Consider the following 18,095-nt stretch of genomic DNA (forward strand, 5'->3'; position numbering starts at 1 on the left):
GTGGAAATAGGGACAGACATGTGAATGCCTTTAATTTCTTCATTTGTAATTACATAGCAAAAAAAAAAAATGGCACATGGCATATGGCATAACTGGATTCTAGCCTGGTTTTTAAAAGTAAACAGGTAAAAAAAAAAAAATCACAAAAATCTAAGTCACTTCCATTTTAACATTTTTTTTTAAATTTTAAAATTGCCTATGAGTGATTATCCAGTGAGCGATTATTCAAAAGTTGCTTTATTTTGTGTTGGGTATGGATGACTCATAAGCGTTGGCAACCAATCACTGAAGCTGTACTAACATTCGGGTTGCTAGGCGTGGGCTTGCAAAGACTATAAAATTCACAAGCCTAAAGCTCAGTACTTCTAGTTTGAAACTTCCAGAGAAGAGTCACCAGCTGTTTGAGAAACCAAAGTAAGTTGCGCATTTCTTCCTGAGGGTTTGCCTGTGACTTTTAGAAAACTTTTTTTTTTAAGAAATAAGCCATCTGAAACAGCTGGTTTGCAGATTACTGCTGGGCACAGAAAGAGAAGGATGTGTTCTGGCCATTTTCATGGCTTTTTTTGCAGAAGCTTCAGAGGAACCAGATTTAGCATTTCAGTCTGGGGACACTGCTTTACTTTGGAGAAGAAACAGAGTAGTCTGAGTGGAGAAAAGGGCAAGCCTAGTCAAAACTGGGTTGCTCCCTTTCTGTGAGTTCCATGGAGAGGAGTTCATTTTTTCCAGTCAGCTATGAGTTGCGGGAGCTCTGTATGCCTTATTTGGAAACTGGAAAAAACAAATCAACTTGTGGTTACAAGTTAACTGCTTCCAGACAGCAGCCTATTCAGTGCTTGCCATGATACTGCTTTAAGGGAAAATAAAAATCAGTTTATGTGTCTTAGCACTAATTAAACTTTGAAAAGTGACAGTCTGCTCTTTGAAAGGACCGTTTTATTTGTACAGCATAAATTAGATATAATCCTGCTCACTATTTCCTTTAAAAGAAGGTGTGGTCACTTTTCTCTTCTCAGGAGTTCCCGTGTACCAGAGGGACACGTTTTTCCAGTCCTTTGGTATATACTTGAGGCAAAGGAAATGTACAACTTCCTGAGTGACGGTTCACCGAAGAATAGGAGAGCGAAGTAAATCTCGCTCACTCTAGCAGTACTTAACGCAGTTTCGCGAACCCTACCAAAACGTATCACTGAAATGGATACTTAGATGGGAGGGTTGTGGGTCTTCGTTACCATGTAAAGGAACCCCAATCCTCCAAAACAGTTCTTGTATAAGCCCCTTTTAAGAGTGAAGGAAGATTTGATACATGAATTTCCAATTTCTGGGCATCGTTTCACTTTGGAAACATTTTGTAACAGCTATGTTAGGTCCAAGAAGCCAAGGGACCACTTTTTAAAATTTGAGGGTTTTTTTGTAAAATTTTTTCTCACCCGAATTAAGGCCAATTCTATTGCAGATGATTTGGGGGTGGCTCTGTCAGGGTAGAAATGATTGCTTACCCCAAACTATGTTCCTACATTAACAATAAATGTGGTATTTGTTAAGCACTTACTGTGTGCCAAGCACTGAACTAAATGCTAGGGGAGATACAAGGTAATAGGGTCGGACACAGTCTCTGTCCAGTGCGGGGCTCAAAGTCTAAGAAGGAGGGAGACCAGAGACTGAATTCCCATTTGACAGGTGAGGAAACTGAGGCACAGAGAGGTGAAGTGACTTGCGCAAGGTCACACAATAGGCAAGTGTCAGAGCTGGGATTAGACCCCAAGTTCTCTGATACCCAGGCCCATGCTCTTTCCACTAGGCACACTGCCCTCTAGCATTTATGACAGTTGGCTAGAAAGATGGTTGAGTTGATAAAAATGACCTCATTAGCGGGGCTTCCTGTTGCTTAGTTGAAAGTTTAAAAATTTGTTTCAAGTTCCAAAGAAGGAGCTTATAAAAATGTTGTTTTTGACATAAGATTCAGGCATCCTTTCTCAGAGCTGGAAAATGAAACTTATTCCACCAAATGAGAACTGTAGATGTGGAATAATCCAGTTCTTCAGGCAAAAGAATGACGAAACCATCCAGGAATGAGGGTTGGCTGGTGTTTTCTGAAAATTCTCCATGGACAGAAACACCCTCAGCCTGTGCCAGTAATTTCTCACCTGAAGAGTTTCTTCTCTCCCTTCCATTTTTGTTTTCAACTTTTGCAACAAGTATCCATTTGAGATAGACTCCAAGAATGTGAAATTCTTCTGATGGAGTTAGGGAAGGTGAGAAGTATTGAGTGCTTACTGTGTGCAGAGCACTGTACTGAGCGCTTGGAAACTACAATTCAGCAGCTCCACTACTTGCCCGCTGGGTGACCTTGAGCATGTAACAACTTTTCTGTTCCTCAGTTTCCTCACCTGTAAAATATGGAATAAGAACCCATTCTTCCTCTTCCACAGACTTTGACCCTCATGTGGTCTAAGGTCCATGTCTGACCTGATAGATCTGGTGTCTATCCCAGCACTTAGTACAGTGGTTGGCACATGGGACTTGACAGATATCACAGTTATTATTATTTACTGTACCTCAAAAATAGGTAGAGTTAAAAACAGGCAGATTCATGTGGGACTATAAATTTGGGGCCTAGGCTGAATAAGTATTGTAATTTATCATGAAAAGTAAAATTTGGCATTGTAAAGATTTGCAGCCACCTTTTTGATATGGAGAAGTATGAAAAGTTTGTGAGCAAGGAAAATTATGACAACTGAAATAATTTCAAATTTGTTTGAAAGACTTTAGCTTTAGCTTTCCGGAGGGTATGTAGTGCAGGATTTAGGTAGTTTCCTATTTCACACACAATGTCTAACGACGACCTATCTTATCTGAAATGCCATGAAAACTTAGCTGAAGCTACTGGAGTTCTATATAATTATAGGATGGTCACATTTACAGACTAATTGTCAATCTGCTCTGGGTTTGAGTTGTTATGGCAGTTTTGTGCTATAGAATGAAATAGGGCCATTACATTGGAATAGGCTCAAATTAGCATTATCCCACTGGCTCAGCACTTTAAGCAATAGACTTAGAAACTCAGAGGATGAGAGCCCTTCTGAATTCGCTTTGTGGTGTTAGGCGAGAAAGCCAATTAATCACTTTGTACCTCGGTTTTGTCAGTTGTGACCTGGAAAGTATATTGCAGCATGTTTTTGTATATTTCTCAGAAGAGTCCCATTATACATTGTAGCTTGGAAATCTTATGAACCCAAGATTTTCCAATATTGACAGAAACACAGTTTTATATTAAAAATAATAATACATTCTGTAATCTTTGTTTTGGAACATCATAACATTTTCCTATTGAGGCAGGAAAGAATGGCAGCATCACAATAAGTAATTTACGATAATGATACTAAAGCACATTACCAATGTAAAGTGCTGCTGAATGCTAAATAACATTTATTATGATAATGATTAATCAGGGTCGAAATGGAATAATCAGAATAGAAAATGCAAAGCGTCTGGAACACTGCCAGAAAACATCTGAAGTTTCATGAAACTGGGAGTGTCAGGTGAGGTTGGTTGTATATGAAACTTAATGTGGACGACTACAATTACCACTAGTCTCAGACCATAGACCCTGCAGATACAATGCTGCATTATTATTATTCTCAAGTGCCATCGAGTCATTTCTGATTCATAGCCACTCTATGGATCTATTTTCTCCAGAACGTCCTGTCTTCTGCCATAATCCGTAACCTCGCTAACGGTTCTTCCATTATCGTTGTTATGGTTTCTATCCATCTAGCTGCCAGTCTGCCTCGTCCATGTTTTCCCTGGACTTTTCCTAGCATTAGTGTTTTCTCCAGAGAATGAGTCCTCCTGATGATCTGTCCAAAATATGCTCATCCAAGTCGAGTCATTTGGCCTTCTAAAGACCACTTTGGCTTAATATGTTCCAAAACCCATAAAAAGCCTTATACTGCTTTTTTTAACTCAGGAAATAGAAAAATAAGTATTTTGACTTTTGCATATATATTGAATCATCCAGAGATAATAACAATCAATTTAATGTTGCCCCTTTGGTCTGAATATGATGCTGCAATTAGTATAATTGTCATCGGGCCTATTGTTTTGGTAAAATCATAATTTATTGACTTTCAAGCCTGAAGAATGATTAACTAAATGAAAGTGTTTCATTATAAGTGGATGTTGGGTATTAAAACTCACTGGTATATGTTTGTGAAGATGCAGAAAAATGGACAAAAAGGTGGTATATGACATTACTAAAAAAAGAGCCCTGACATTTTAAAAGGGCTAATGAATGTTTGAATGATACTAATGACTTAGCTTATTTCCTTTAAGATAGAACGGCCCATATTTATGCAGTATTGCATAATTGATGATTGGTTTTTGAAAGAGCATGGCCTAATAAGGCCTGGGGCCAGAAGACCTGGGTTCTAATTCTTTCTCCACCACTCACCTACTCTGTGACCTTGGACAAGTCACTTAACTTCTCTGTGCCTCATTCTTCAGAATGGGGATTCAATAGCTTTTCTCCCTCCTACTTAAACTGTGAGTCTCTTATGGGACCTGATTATATTATATCTACCCTAGCACCTAGTACAGTGCTTGGCACACAGTAATAATTATTATTGATTATTATTAAAAGCAAACACACTCTTTTCTTTCTAATTGTTCACTTTGCCATTCTCTGTAAAATGGTCCTAATACTCAAATCTATATTTCTGCTCTAGTAGTTGAAAAATAAAGAGTTGTATTTTAGATTGAGGGCCCAAATAGTTAATCTTCATAATACAACTGTGGTATTTCTCAAGTGCTTACTGTGTTCCAGGAACTGTAGTAAAACACTGGGATAGATAAAGTTAGGTTGGACGCAGTTCATGTCCCACATGGAGCTCACAGTCTTAATTCCCATTTTACAGATGAGGTAACTGAGGCACAGAGAAGTTAAATGACTTGTCCAAGGTCACACAGCAGATGAGTTATCAGGCTGGGATTAGAACACAGGTCTTTTGACTCCCAGGCCTCTGCTCCTGCCTCTAGGCCCACTGCTTCCCAGTGTTTTTTTAGTTAATCATCACCTCACTTACTCTATGAGGAAAATGAAAGTAAAATGTTCTCTAGAAGACCTCTGGCTCTGAATTCACTTCTTCCATTCTCAGTTCTGCAGTTATGGTCCTTGTTTTAAATACCTTCAACTCTAGCTTCAGGGTTAAGAATGCAACTAACCAAATGAAAACGTTTTTGTTTTTTTAATCTAAACATTCTCAATAAGAAAAACAAAAGCTAAAACAGAGAACGCCTTTTCCAAATACATTTTATACGTTATCTCATCCTTTAAAAAAATCCTCCTTAGCTCTGGTTATAAACTTTCCTGTTTTCCAATTTATATGTACACTATAGCATGGCATCAATGGAACCATAAAATATTAAAATACCACAATCCACTTGCACCTTATTGATCTTCTAGTGGGAAGTACGATATCAATCATTTCTTCCACCTATCTATCTTAGATTATGTTTTTCATTCCTTGGGGGAACTTGGCTCATCTTTCAGAGATATGTGTGATCAATAGGTGAGTGCAATTTACTGCATCCAACTAACCCAAATCATTGTATTCTTTGCAAAGAACTCTGGGAAAATAAAGACGAAGGGATTTATTCAATGCCAGTTTCTTTTTGACTTAACTGTTTTTATTTATTTACTCCTTTTCCCCAGAAACTTCTGTCAAAATGGCAATGGTATCAGAATTTCTCAAGCAGGCCTGGTTCATGGACAATGAAGAGCAAGAGTACATTGTGAGTGTGGAAACTGACTTACAACCTAGAACTGAAAACAGACACTGAGTGATATGAATCATTTGCAGAGATTCCACTAAAATATCGCACATTCTTTTTCCTCTAGAAAACCACAAAAGGCTCGAAAGGTGGACACGGGTCAGCAGTGAATACCTACCCCAACTTCAATCCATCTGCTGATGCTGCTGCCCTGGATAAAGCTATAACTGCTAAAGGTAACTTTGTCATATCAAAGTATATTGTCATGGTATAGAACTTCATGCCTTTGAAAATGTTGCAGTATGATTATCTGTAAGGCAGTGAAGAAGCAGAATTAACAGCCCTCCTCTACCCAGGTCATTCAGCCAGAGTCTCGCCAGGATCCAAATGGAAGCTCCACATAATCCTTGTCGAACACAGTGGAGAAGGAATTTCCCTACCAAATAATAGCCGGCAGATAATGTTTCACTCTGAAGGGTTGACTTGAAAAGGAATGTGAGGGGAAACAGAGTTAAACCATGAAACCCAGAAATAAACCACGGAACCAGAAAGTCAGCCCTAGGTTACTTTGATTAACCTTTCCCACAAGGTGATAAAGAGCCTTCTTGCCATGTGGTAAGCCTCATCTGAGGGCAGAGGCGGAAACAGAACAGCTCAGCTCAGCTCCTGCTCTTGCTTTTGGCAAAGCCTAGGCCAGAAGAGTCACCAGCTTTCCCAAGTGAGGAGGGGACAAATAGGACAAGCTTCCTCCAACTCCCTCCAGTATTCTCTAGCTGATGCTGCACTCCTTACTGAGAAGCTCCAGACAGTAGTCAATAAACCCTTCTGGGAACACAAAGCATGTTTCCAGGGAAAGACTTTCTGAAGTGAGAAGGCTGGTGAGGCCACTTGAGATATCACAGAGAAGGCTGCTCATTGACTTCTCCATCTCCCTGAGGTGTTTCCCAGACAAGCCAGTGCTTCAAACCAAGTATGGCTGGGAATTCATTCTCCACATAAGCCCAAGGAGGACTTTCCTCTGCGGGTTCATGTTATGTCCTTTCCCTAATAAAAATGTTTATGTTATGTATTAAGCCCTTAGTATCTGCCAAGTACTGGGCTAGATACCAGATCGTCAGATTGGACAGAGTCCCTGTCCCACATGGGCTCACAGTCTAAAAGGGAGGTAGAACAGGTATTTTCCTCCTCCTTTTACAGATGAGAAAACAGAGATGAGGAGCAGTTAAGTGACTTGCCCATGGTCAAACAGCACATAAATGGCACAATTGGAACTAGAAGCAGAACCCAGGTCTCCTGACTTCCACCAGCCTCTATTGCCATTTCCCTCCATAAAGATAAAGCAGGGTTTGGAAGTCATTCATTCAATCAATCGTATTTCATTCAGTCATATTTATTGAGAGCTTCCTGTGTGCAGAGATCTTGGAAAGTGCAATTCAGCAACATATAGAGACAATTCCTACCCAACAACGGGCTCACAGTCTGGAAGGAGGGAGACAGAAAGCAAAACAAAACAAGTAGACAGGCATCAATAGGATCAATATAAATAAATAGGATTATAAAGATATACACATCATTAATAAAATAAATAGAATAATAAATATGTATAATATACACAAGTGTTGTAGGGTGGGAAGGGTAGAGTAGAGGGAGGGAGTTGGGATGATGGGGAGGGGAGGAGCAGAAGAAAAAGGGGGCTCAGTTTGGGAAGGCCTTCTGGAGGAGGTAAGCTTTCACTAGGGCTTATGAATAGGGGATATGGGAGAGCTCTGGGTTCATTCATTCAGGCAAAAACAAACATAATGAAAATCATTTAAAGGAATTATTCCTCATAATTTTCAGGTGTGGATGAAGCAACCATTATTGAAATCTTGACTAAGAGAACCAATGCCCAGCGCCAGCAGATCAAGGCAGCATACCAGCAGGCCAAAGGAAAGGTAAACACTTCATTCTCATACGAGAGCTAGGATTTTTGTTTCCTTGCATCTTGAGCTAACCATTCCTCTTTTATTGGTGGTTTCTGAAGGATATTTACATCCTAGGATGCACTGGGAGATAGGGGAATAGCTTCATTCACAGTGGCTTCCTGGGAAATTCTAGAGGTTGCAAAGCTTTAACAGGAGAGATTAGGAGCATAGTGTGCTTTCACTGAGTTTTCCGTCAGCAAAAGGAAAAAAACCAGCAGAAAATGTGCCTTTCACCATTTATGGAAGGACTTTATTTTGAACTGAGTCAATGAGAAGTTTACGTATAAGAATCCAGACATATTCCAGGATGTGGCCACCTTATAATATGTGCAGTATGGTGCTGTGTCCCGCATTATTTGTAAACCTACCTCAGTGTGTGTCAGTCCTGCCCCCAGCATTGTGTTCAATCACAGTAGGTCAAACAATTTCCTTCTCCCCTCCTCAATCTATGCAATCAATCAATCAGATTTATTGAGCACTTACTGTGCAGAGCACTATACTAAGTATTTGGGAGAATACAATGTAACAGAGCTGGCAGACACATTCCCTGCTCACTCTCTTGGTGGTTTAAGGATATCAATTCATTTTATAAAAAGCAATTTGAGCATATTAAAACAAAAAAATAGGGGCTATTTTTAGTTGTAATGGAGGCTAAGATCTTTGCAAGGATGCTGGGGAAGATTTTACAACATCTCTGGAAAGAAGCTGAACGCTACAGAGATCAACAAGGGTCTAGATCACACTGGAGCTCATTCAGTTTTACTGCAGATTGATTTTGTCTTCTCCTTCGTAGCCTCTGGATGAAGCTCTGAAGAAAGTCCTCAAAGGTCAATTTGAAGACGTTGTCCTGGCTATGCTGAAAACTCCAGCCCAGTTTGATGCTGACGAGCTCCGGGGTGCAATGAAGGTAACGATATGATTACAGAAAAATTTGGAGCTAAAATGCAGATAATCATTTCATCATTGCTGTCTTTGCCCCATGGCCACTGTTAATGCTCAAAAATACGAGACAAGGAGATACATGTTAGGTCACATGTGTTGCATCTCATCTGCCATCCTCCACACTTGCTCTGGAGCCTTTTCATTCCTCTGAACACAAGCACTGCTTCCGAGCTGTGGAACTCGTGGATGGGTTTTGGTGGGGGGAAGCTGAATGCTAAAATTGAATAGTGACCATATATAGTGACCATTCAGTTTCCTATCTGTACCAAATAGAGGTCCGAACACAGTGTAAAAACTGGACTGTCTAGTATAAAGCCAAATGCCTGACCACTCTACCTGAGGAACACCATCCACTGAGCTAGGATTTTAGTGCAGTTAACTCTCAGGGTTAGTGAATTATGCAGTTATGACCAGCAGCTCAATATTTCCTAGTATTTGTGCAAGTCCAAGTAGGGTATTGATCTGATGGAGTAATGCCTTATTTATTGTTTTTGGTAGGGTCTTGGGACTGATGAAGAAGCCCTGATTGAAATTCTGGCTTCAAGAACCAGCCAGGAGATTAAAGCAGCAAACAGAGTCTACCGAGAGGGTAAGTCAGTTTGTGCTCCTCCAAACATTCAGGATTGGTAAATGGCAGTAATAACATTTAATGAGCATTCACTGGGTGCAACACACTGCACTCAGCACTTGGAAAGTACAAAACAAAGAAATAATACTTTCTCTGCCCACAAGAAGCTTACCCTCTAATGGGGGAGACAGACATAAAAGCATTTATTATGGAGATATCTGGTTTTCAAATGCACTGGCTTAAATGGACTTTAATGTAGACAAATTCAATTCATACCTTGGAATAGCATAACTCATTAATAAAAGGCATTTTGATCATAAAAGTAGATTGCTAGAGGGAGGTGATTAATAAAAACCACGAGAAGACAGATACATATAAGTCCATATTCATTCGTTCAATCGTATTTATTGAGCACTTCCTGTGCGCAGAACACTGTACTAAGAGTTTGGAAAGTTCAAGTGGGCAACAGATAGAGACAATCCCTACCCAACAACGGGCTCACATTGGCTGTATTCTTTAGCACTTTTTTTTTTAACGGGCCTATCCAATATACTGTGGAGTTAATATTTCATTCACTTCCAGAAACTTTTCCAGTATCCTTGGTTGCATTTTGGGAGAGATAGTCTTGCAAATGGAAAAAAAAAATGCCCATTTTCCTTAAGAGGAAAATTATCTAGTGGTTTAAAGAGGAGGTCAATTCCTGAGCCTGGTCCAGACAGAGTAAACATGAGCAAGGCACCTAAGCAGTTAGGGATGAGGCTGTTCATGTAAATCAAGCACTCAGAGGAAGGGCTTGACAGATCAATGTGTAAAAAGTGCTTTATTAATGTAGAATAACTTTGCCTATCAACAATGTGCTAGGCTCGGGACAGGAGAAAGAGCAAAATGTGATCCCTGTTTTAAATTCAATTCAATAAAGTAAATGAACCAGATAGAATTCTAAACAATCTTTGAAATCTCTTTAAAGACAGGGACAAATTGTTACCAGTATTTGTATGTTCATTCACAGGGGTATCAGTGATCAGAATTGGAAAAGGGATTTTTATGATGACTTTAAATCAGTCATATTTATTGAGCAGTGTGCTAGGCACTTGGGAGAGTCCAATACCATAGAGTTGCTAGACATGATCTCTGCCCTCGAAGAGTTTATGGTCTCTATATAGCACAACTTTTCTTAAAAGGAAAAACATAACTGGGGTTATGTCCTCAACGAATCCCATGACATGGAAAACTTGGTTTATGGTGTTACAGTGCCTTGACCAGTGCCAACACTAAGCACATCCTTTTCTCCCAACATTGTATTCCATTCGATTCCAATGAATGTGTTTTGTTGGAAAAAATCTTCCCTAGTTCCCTATTGATTTTTGATTCAAAACACGTAGTGAAAACATGCATTTGGAAGAAATGAGTGCATTTAGAAAAACTTCCTCTATTTCCACCTGTCCCTAATGTAGAATTGTCACTATTTTTTGTAGGGCCTCCACATTTATACTGCTAAATCCTTAATAAATGATAATGCTAACCAATTTAGGTGGTCTAAATACACTTTGTGCCCTCTCCCCAAATAGGCAGAATAAATGAAGAGCCATGTTGAAATATTTTCCACCATCATCCATCACCATATTCTTTTTTTCTGTTTCAATCTGCATTTGAAACAGATATAATTTCTGTTCATTATGTTTGTACAATAGCTGCTGGCTAGGAATGTAGTATTTATTTAGAAAAAGATATAATGATGATGGGCTTCATTTGTCCGGCTGTACAGGGGTTGCTTGAAACTTGATGTGGGCAGGGAACGTGTCTGCCAATTGTGTGGTACGGTGCTCTCCCAAGCACTTAGTAAAGTGCTCTGCATATAGTAAGCGTTCAGTAAATACCACTGATTGATTGATGTTCAAATAACGTTTCTCCAGATTTGATTTTTGCCATTCTAAAGAAGAATGATCATATGGTTATTTCTCATGGATTCCATGCATAATAGGCATTTTATTTCCAACACAGAACTTAAGAGAGACCTTGCTAAAGATATCACCTCTGATACATCTGGGGACTTTCAGAAGGCTTTACTTTCTCTTGCCAAGGTATGTTATGCTCAAATCACTCTGAAAATCAGCTGTTTTATTGCGAAAGTGAAAACACAAATTTTCAGGTTATTAATTTAATGACTTTATTTGGAATCAGGACAGTATTCTAAGCTGTGATAATTTAAATGTCATGATGAGATAGTGCTTTATCTGAAACACACTTTTAATTGAATTATTTTAGGGAGACCGGAGCGAAGATCCTGGGGTGAATGATGAACTGGCTGATAATGATGCCAGGGTAAGGATGTGACCTTCATTTGGACAAATATGTCATAATATTCCTTTCATGCTCAAACTAAGCATTTTCAGGTCGGGCCATTTAATCTCTCTGTATCGATGAGTTTCAGGAGGAACTAATATGCTGTTTCCCTGAAGTTCAGTGCTTTTTCTGATATATCTTTTGTCCATATGGTCAGCACCAAGCAGCAGCAACTGCCAACCACAGTATATGCAGTGTGGAAGAGACTGTTGACCTTTTCAACCACACCTGTCCATGTGTCAAATAAGAATGACAATCACACACAGACACATGCATACACACATAGCTTAGTGATTGAAAACATGACGGAGAGTCTTCTTAGAAGATGAGAGCTGTTGACCTGATTTCACTCCAATTATTTGCTTTTATAGCAGAAAACCCTTGAGGGAAGAATGGCAAGAATCAGTATTGAGATGTCAGGACTGAGACCCATAGATGCAATCAGCACCAATTTTCCCATTTTTAAAAAGAATTGTCATCTTGGGGCTGAGGTGATAAAAGAGGCCAATTCTGGTATGAGTCTGAACAGCCTCCTTTTGAAGTTAATAAGGGGCCTTATGGATACAGTTAGCTGTTGAATCTGTTGGTGTGTTTTAATCTGTGACTCATTTTTGGCCTGAATCAGAAAGAGCTTAGCCCTGTTAGGGAGTGGAATTTTTGCTCAAACTATTATTTGGAAATACTTTTCTCCAAAAAAACTCTTTATAACTTCAGTCACGATGAGTCAGCTGGGAACGAGATTTTGTTTTCTTGCTTTCGCTGGCTCCCCTGTTTGCAGATATGTGCTGCAGTTAGCAAATGTGAGCATGTGGGGAAAGGCTCCAAGCTGCTCTTGTAAATGCAGGCTCAATCCTTGCTGACTTCAGTAAGGTCTCTGAAAGAGCAGCAGAGGGCAGAATTTAAGCTTGAAAGGAGTACCCTAAAATCAAGAGCTATTGTTGTCTAGCAATTACAGAGTTCTTCTCTGTTGGGTTCTTTTCCATTTCAAAAGTGCCAGTGATTTTCATATGTGTGTTTACAGAAGGAATGGAGAGCTGAACATATGAGAACCATTAGGATATTAGATGTACATCTCATTGAGGTAGTGATTCACTGGGAGTTGATAGGCGAGTTCCAATTAACAAAGAGAAATGGAGGATGATGAAGAATAGGGATCCTTTTGTGTGATTCCCTGGAACCCCACGAGATTTCTTTGAAAGGATAAAAGAGGCCAGCACATATGCAAATTTCTGCCTTACTTGGCTTCTCTTTTGTCTGAGTGCCTAGTCGTGAACAGCATTTTAGTTCCTCTAATGGAATAAATATAAACGTCTGTGCATTACCCCAGGCCTTATATGAAGCTGGAGAGAAAAGGAAAGGAACAGATGTGAATGTATTCAATACCATTCTTACGACAAGGAGCTATCCACATCTCCGCAGGGGTGAGTAGACCTTTTTGCTTCCCGAGAACCAGAGGAGCAGGATATCACTTTCTAGCCCGATTCATCTTTGCAGAAGGGCCAACCCAAGACACTAAACCTTACAAATGTTTTCTGGCCGTCTTTCAAGTGAAACATATAACCGAGCACCCTAGCCAATTATAATCTTTTAATACCTGTGGTGATCTTCGGGGGAAGAAGTAGGGATTAACGGTAGAATCTTTGTTAAAGATAAAGTTTATTTCTTGTGTTACTTAGCTTGATTTCCATATTCAGTGTTTCAGAAGTATGCCAAGTACAGCCAGCATGACATGAATAAGGTGTTGGATCTGGAGCTGAAGGGCGATATTGAGAACTGCCTGACAGCCATTGGTATGTAATCCTGCCCTTTACATAAAGTAGCTTCTGCTGAACTCTAGGTCATTCTTCCTTTTAATACCACAATGAGAGGACACTGGTAACTGGAAGTTTGGGTGGAGTGAGTTGACCTAAAATTTTGCCAAAGAGGATTCTATCTTTCTAGGTACTGCCTGTCTTGTCCCTTCACTATAAAAAAAATGGAAAGGGAGGTGGAAGGACTGGAGTTTAGTTGGAAAGGTTTTGTTGACTTTCAGTTCAAACTGGGGTATGGCAGTAGATGGAAAATGGATGACAATTTACTTTGCTGCCATATGCTATAGGTGCATGAAATATAACTTACGGTATTTTAAAAATACTTACTTTGTACCAAATCCCATGCAAAATGCTAGGGTAGACACAGAATAATCAGAACAGACACAGTCCTTGCTACACAAGAGGCCAACAGTCCAAGGGGTGGGGAGACTAGGTACCTCACCCCCATTTTACAGGTGAGGAAATTGAGGCTCGGAAAGATTAAACGGCTTGCCCCACATCACACAGAAGGCCAGTGGCAGAGCTGCTAGAGCCTAGGTCTTCTGAAGCTCAGATCCCTGGTCTTTCATTAGGCTGCCCTACCTCCTCTCTATCCATCCCTACATATGTGTGAAGGGGCATTTCTGTTTGAACACACCTTCATATCCCCAAGCCCTGGTGCCAAACTGCTTGTTCTCTATGTCTGTTTTCAATTTCTATCTTGTCCATTTCATATCCATTTCTTATCTTTACAGTGAAATGCGCTACATGCAAACCAGCTTTCTTTGCTGAGAAGCTGCACTTGGCCATGAAGGTACAGTTCAGTTAAGATGGCTAATTTCTATTTTGAATCTCAGGAATTAGGAGTTAATATTATTTTTCCTTAAACTTTGGGATTTATTTGGGGGAGTTCCATGAGTATTTTATGCACAGAATTGGGCAACACTTGTTTGAAAATAAGCAGACCTAATTAGAATTTTTTTTAAATATGGACTCCATCTTGCAAATGAACTTTGAAATCCAAATTGTTTTAGTATGGATGAAAGCCTCTCTGTGCTGTAATATTCAGTGACCACAATGTCTAAGTCAGTGTGATAATGGTAATTTGGTTTCCTGCTAGGCCTCACTTTAAATGGAATTGTCTACTTCTTTTCACCTTCCTTATTATTCAGTTCAATTTTTTTCTATTCATTACCCTATCCTCAGAGCATATTTCTCAAGTGTTGTCTTGCCCTTATAAACTGACTGGAAGAGTCACTTGAGTGGAAGAGTCAGTGAGTTTCTTGTTACTCAGTTAATGGTAGGGTATGTTATCTTGTGCACTTCTGTCTTTTGCTTTTGGAGCCAAGATGAGTTAGTCTCTACAAAAATATGGAGGTGTTCCATCGCAATTTTCAAGTAGAAAAGGAACCAAATATGCCCAAAGAATGGAAAAGCCACCTTTTTAGTGGGGATAGAAGTACAAATGAATTTGAGAAAATCCCATGTTGCCCCTATACTTGCAACTCAGTAATTATTTTCTGGCTCAAGTCACCTTTGGCAGAAGATCTAGATTTTTGAAATCTTGCCTAACAGCAAACACTTTGTTCCTGACCACACTACTGAAAATGTAATTAAAATTGCATTGAATTAAGCAAAACAAAACACAGCCTTGAAAACAGAGCACAACAAAGTGCATTAACCATTTTTCCCTCTTGCCAGTTTTATAGCAAAGCATCTGATGGTAGTGAATGTCAATTGCTTGCAAAAGCCCAACATGAAGACTTCGGGGGGCATTTTGAAATGTTATAAAATTCTTACTTGCCAACTTCCTATTGTTCTCATACTTAAGTGTTTTAATTATTCCATTAAAACCCAATTAGGGACCAACTACTAAAAACTTCTCAAGAGAGAAAAACATCTTAGGAAATGGAAACAATGTAGTCAGAGATGGGACCAAAACCCTGAAAGCTTTATATAAGCAAAAAAAACCCCAAAAACTTCATTAGAGGGAAGTTCTTAAAGAGCAATTTTCTCTAAGCAGATTCAGAAATATAAAATGACTTCAAGGAATAAAATCCAGTTTAAAAATTCTCAAAACTGTCCAAACCCTTTGAATCTAATAAAAATACATTAATTTTCTGGAAATGATCTGCTAAATTGAGGTGGTGAATTTTTCCTTACACAGAGCAGTGATTTTTGTTCACATTAAAAAATATATTATTATGTATAAAATGTATATTGGTGACAAGCAGAAGAAACTAAGTTAGTTTGTAGACCCTGATCAAAGAAGAATTTACAGGGTTTAAAACGATGAATAACCATCATTCATTTAACAGGGCGCTGGAACTCGTCACAAGACACTAATCAGGATCATGGTTTCCCGTGCTGAAATTGACATGAATGAGATCAAGGTCTACTACCAGAAGCTGTATGGTGTATCTTTGTGCCAGGCTATTCTGGTAGGTTTCCCCTTTGCTACTGTATAAATGCAGCAAGACTGCTTGGTTCACGGTTAAAACGATTGTTGGCCCCGAAGAGAAAGGCAGACTCATTCTGTCCATGAATTTGATGTTCAAGGTTGGTACACAGGTTGCTTCACAAAGTGCATATCTGGAATTGATCCAGAAACAGATTATACATAATCTAAGGTTTCAGATATCCAGTAGGCTCATTCTTCCTCTAACAGGGGAAGGGTCAGCAGTTTATCCTGTGCAGTTCAATGGGGAGGATGTTCCAGACCCCCGTAGGGTTTTATGGACTGATCAGTAGATTTCCAGGCCCATCACTGAGTTGTTCAACAATCATGCACAAGTTATTTAATTCTTTGAACCTCCATTTCCCTTTTGGTGTGACAAAGGTGATAAAACTGTCCCTGTAGGCAGTGGTTAAATGTAGTGGGGTAGGGTGATGGGGAAAAAAATGAGATAAATGTAAAGCGATTTTAGCTTCTGGGAAAAAAAGGATGCTATCGACATTTAAGCTGTTGTTTTAAATTCACCCCAGCCCAAATGTAAAGCTCCACTAATATCATCCACATTTCAAATGGGTTAACCCAGGTGTATCTGTTTGCATCATGTTACTTCTTGTAACTTCCAAAGGATGACATTGGATCCTATTATCCTGTGTGGTCTCCATTTGCATTACAATCAACCAATCAATCTATATATATACATATAGAGAGAGACAGCTTCTGTGTGCAGAGCACTGTACCAAGCATAATAAAATAAATGGTGGTATTTGTTAAGCGCTTACTATGTGCAAAGCACTGTTCTAAGCACTGGGGGATACAGGGTAATCAGGTTGTCCCACGTGGGGCTCACAGTTTTAATCCCCATTTTACATATGATGTAACTGAGGCACAGAGAAGTGGGAAAATACAATGTAACAGAGTTTGTATGCACATTTCCTGCCCACGAGGAGCTTACAGTCCAGAGGAGGAATTTACAGGGACAATGTAAAAATACTGAAATGTCCAATCTAACTATACAGTATTAGCTCACCTTCACAGAAATCAATCCAGCAAATTATGTGCACTTGGAAAAGAGGAAGTGCTTAATAATATGACATTCACTCTCCATCATTTATGTCCCCAAATAGAATGTAGAGTAGCAATTTGTCGGACACAGGGGGATTTTTATGAGAATCCTCGTCATTTTGGTTAGGTGTCAGCAAAATGAACTCTTTTCCTCTGTTCTTGAATCTGTAGGATGAAACAAAGGGGGACTATGAAACCATCCTGGTTGCTCTGTGTGGAGGAAACTAAGCTATATTAGTTGGCCTTCATCACCGAAGATTATTTTGACAATTGTCTCAGCTATTTACAAGATGCAGCATTCAACAGGGAAAGGTCTCTGTTCAGCTTGATTTGGCCCAGACATAAGCTTTCTGAATTAAAATTGGAAAATGTATTTTTATATCCTTATTCTGTATAGTAGTGCTAGGTTTTTATATTTATCCAAAACAAAAACTTGTACCCAGTGTCCTAGTTGCTTTAGTAACGTTAGATGGTACAAATTTTGCCTGAGCAAGATGTTTATATATTATTGAAAATAAAATGAACTTGCAAAAAGATTGGGGTGTCACTGGCCTTCTCTGCTGATTTCTGTTTTATGCCAAAAGTACATATGTGGTGAAAAAAGCCTAAATAGGTAGGAGAATTCATACCCTTTGAATAATTTCATTCTTCGCAACTTTCAGAAATAAACAATTTCCTTCAAATACATTATTCTGGAGTAGTTCAGTGTGTGTCGATATTCTAATGTCTGGTAGATATTTGAAAAGGTAACCCATAAAAAAGTATATCTAAAGAATAATCTTAAGTATGTCTTCTACTAAGAAAACAGAATACAAACAATTAAAGAACACCGTTCTTAATCTACGAACTCTACTATTATTGCCTGGATCTATGTAACAAACCTTGATTGAGATTAAATTAGAGATACAGAGCTAAGCAAACTTTAGGAGCTTAATACATGTTCTTTGATTCAAGTATGAAAAACTTGCCTTGATTGAGGATAAGATTTTTCAAGTGACTCCAATGAGCAGCTATAGACCAGAAATTGAAATGTTGAATTACCTCAAAAATGAATGTTCCTCTGATATACACACACTTAGGAGGCATATTCACCATAGGTTGTTTTGCATTTTAAAATTTTTTCAAACAACCAATCAATCAATCAATCAAGGAACGGAGTACAAGGCTATATGTGTAAGTGCTGTGGGTTTGAGGTGAGTAAC

At 39.0% G+C, this 18,095-nt stretch overlaps 1 protein-coding gene across 2 annotated transcripts; it reads left to right on the forward strand.

Moving 5' to 3' along the window:
- The first annotated feature begins 311 nt into the window (after positions 1-311).
- Positions 312-17,429, forward strand: ANXA1 (annexin A1). 2 transcript variants are annotated; one of them, XM_007667020.2, is made up of 14 exons: positions 367-414; positions 3,450-3,539; positions 5,711-5,790; positions 5,897-6,005; positions 7,609-7,703; positions 8,527-8,640; positions 9,174-9,264; positions 11,245-11,324; positions 11,509-11,565; positions 12,914-13,007; positions 13,281-13,376; positions 14,132-14,190; positions 15,695-15,817; positions 17,065-17,429. In XM_007667020.2, exons 2-14 carry the CDS (start codon positions 3,521-3,523, stop codon positions 17,119-17,121), a joined length of 1,074 nt encoding a protein of 357 aa, XP_007665210.1. In that variant the 5' UTR covers positions 367-414; positions 3,450-3,520; the 3' UTR covers positions 17,122-17,429. The 2 variants fall into 2 exon arrangements, with proteins under 2 accessions (XP_001506169.1, XP_007665210.1); XM_001506119.5 differs by lacking the exon at positions 3,450-3,539 and having other exon boundaries at positions 312-414.
- The last annotated feature ends 666 nt before the right edge of the window (positions 17,430-18,095 follow it).

Source organism: Ornithorhynchus anatinus, chromosome X5, assembly GCF_004115215.2.
Source record: "Ornithorhynchus anatinus isolate Pmale09 chromosome X5, mOrnAna1.pri.v4, whole genome shotgun sequence".
Taxonomy (NCBI): Eukaryota; Metazoa; Chordata; class Mammalia; order Monotremata; family Ornithorhynchidae; genus Ornithorhynchus; species Ornithorhynchus anatinus.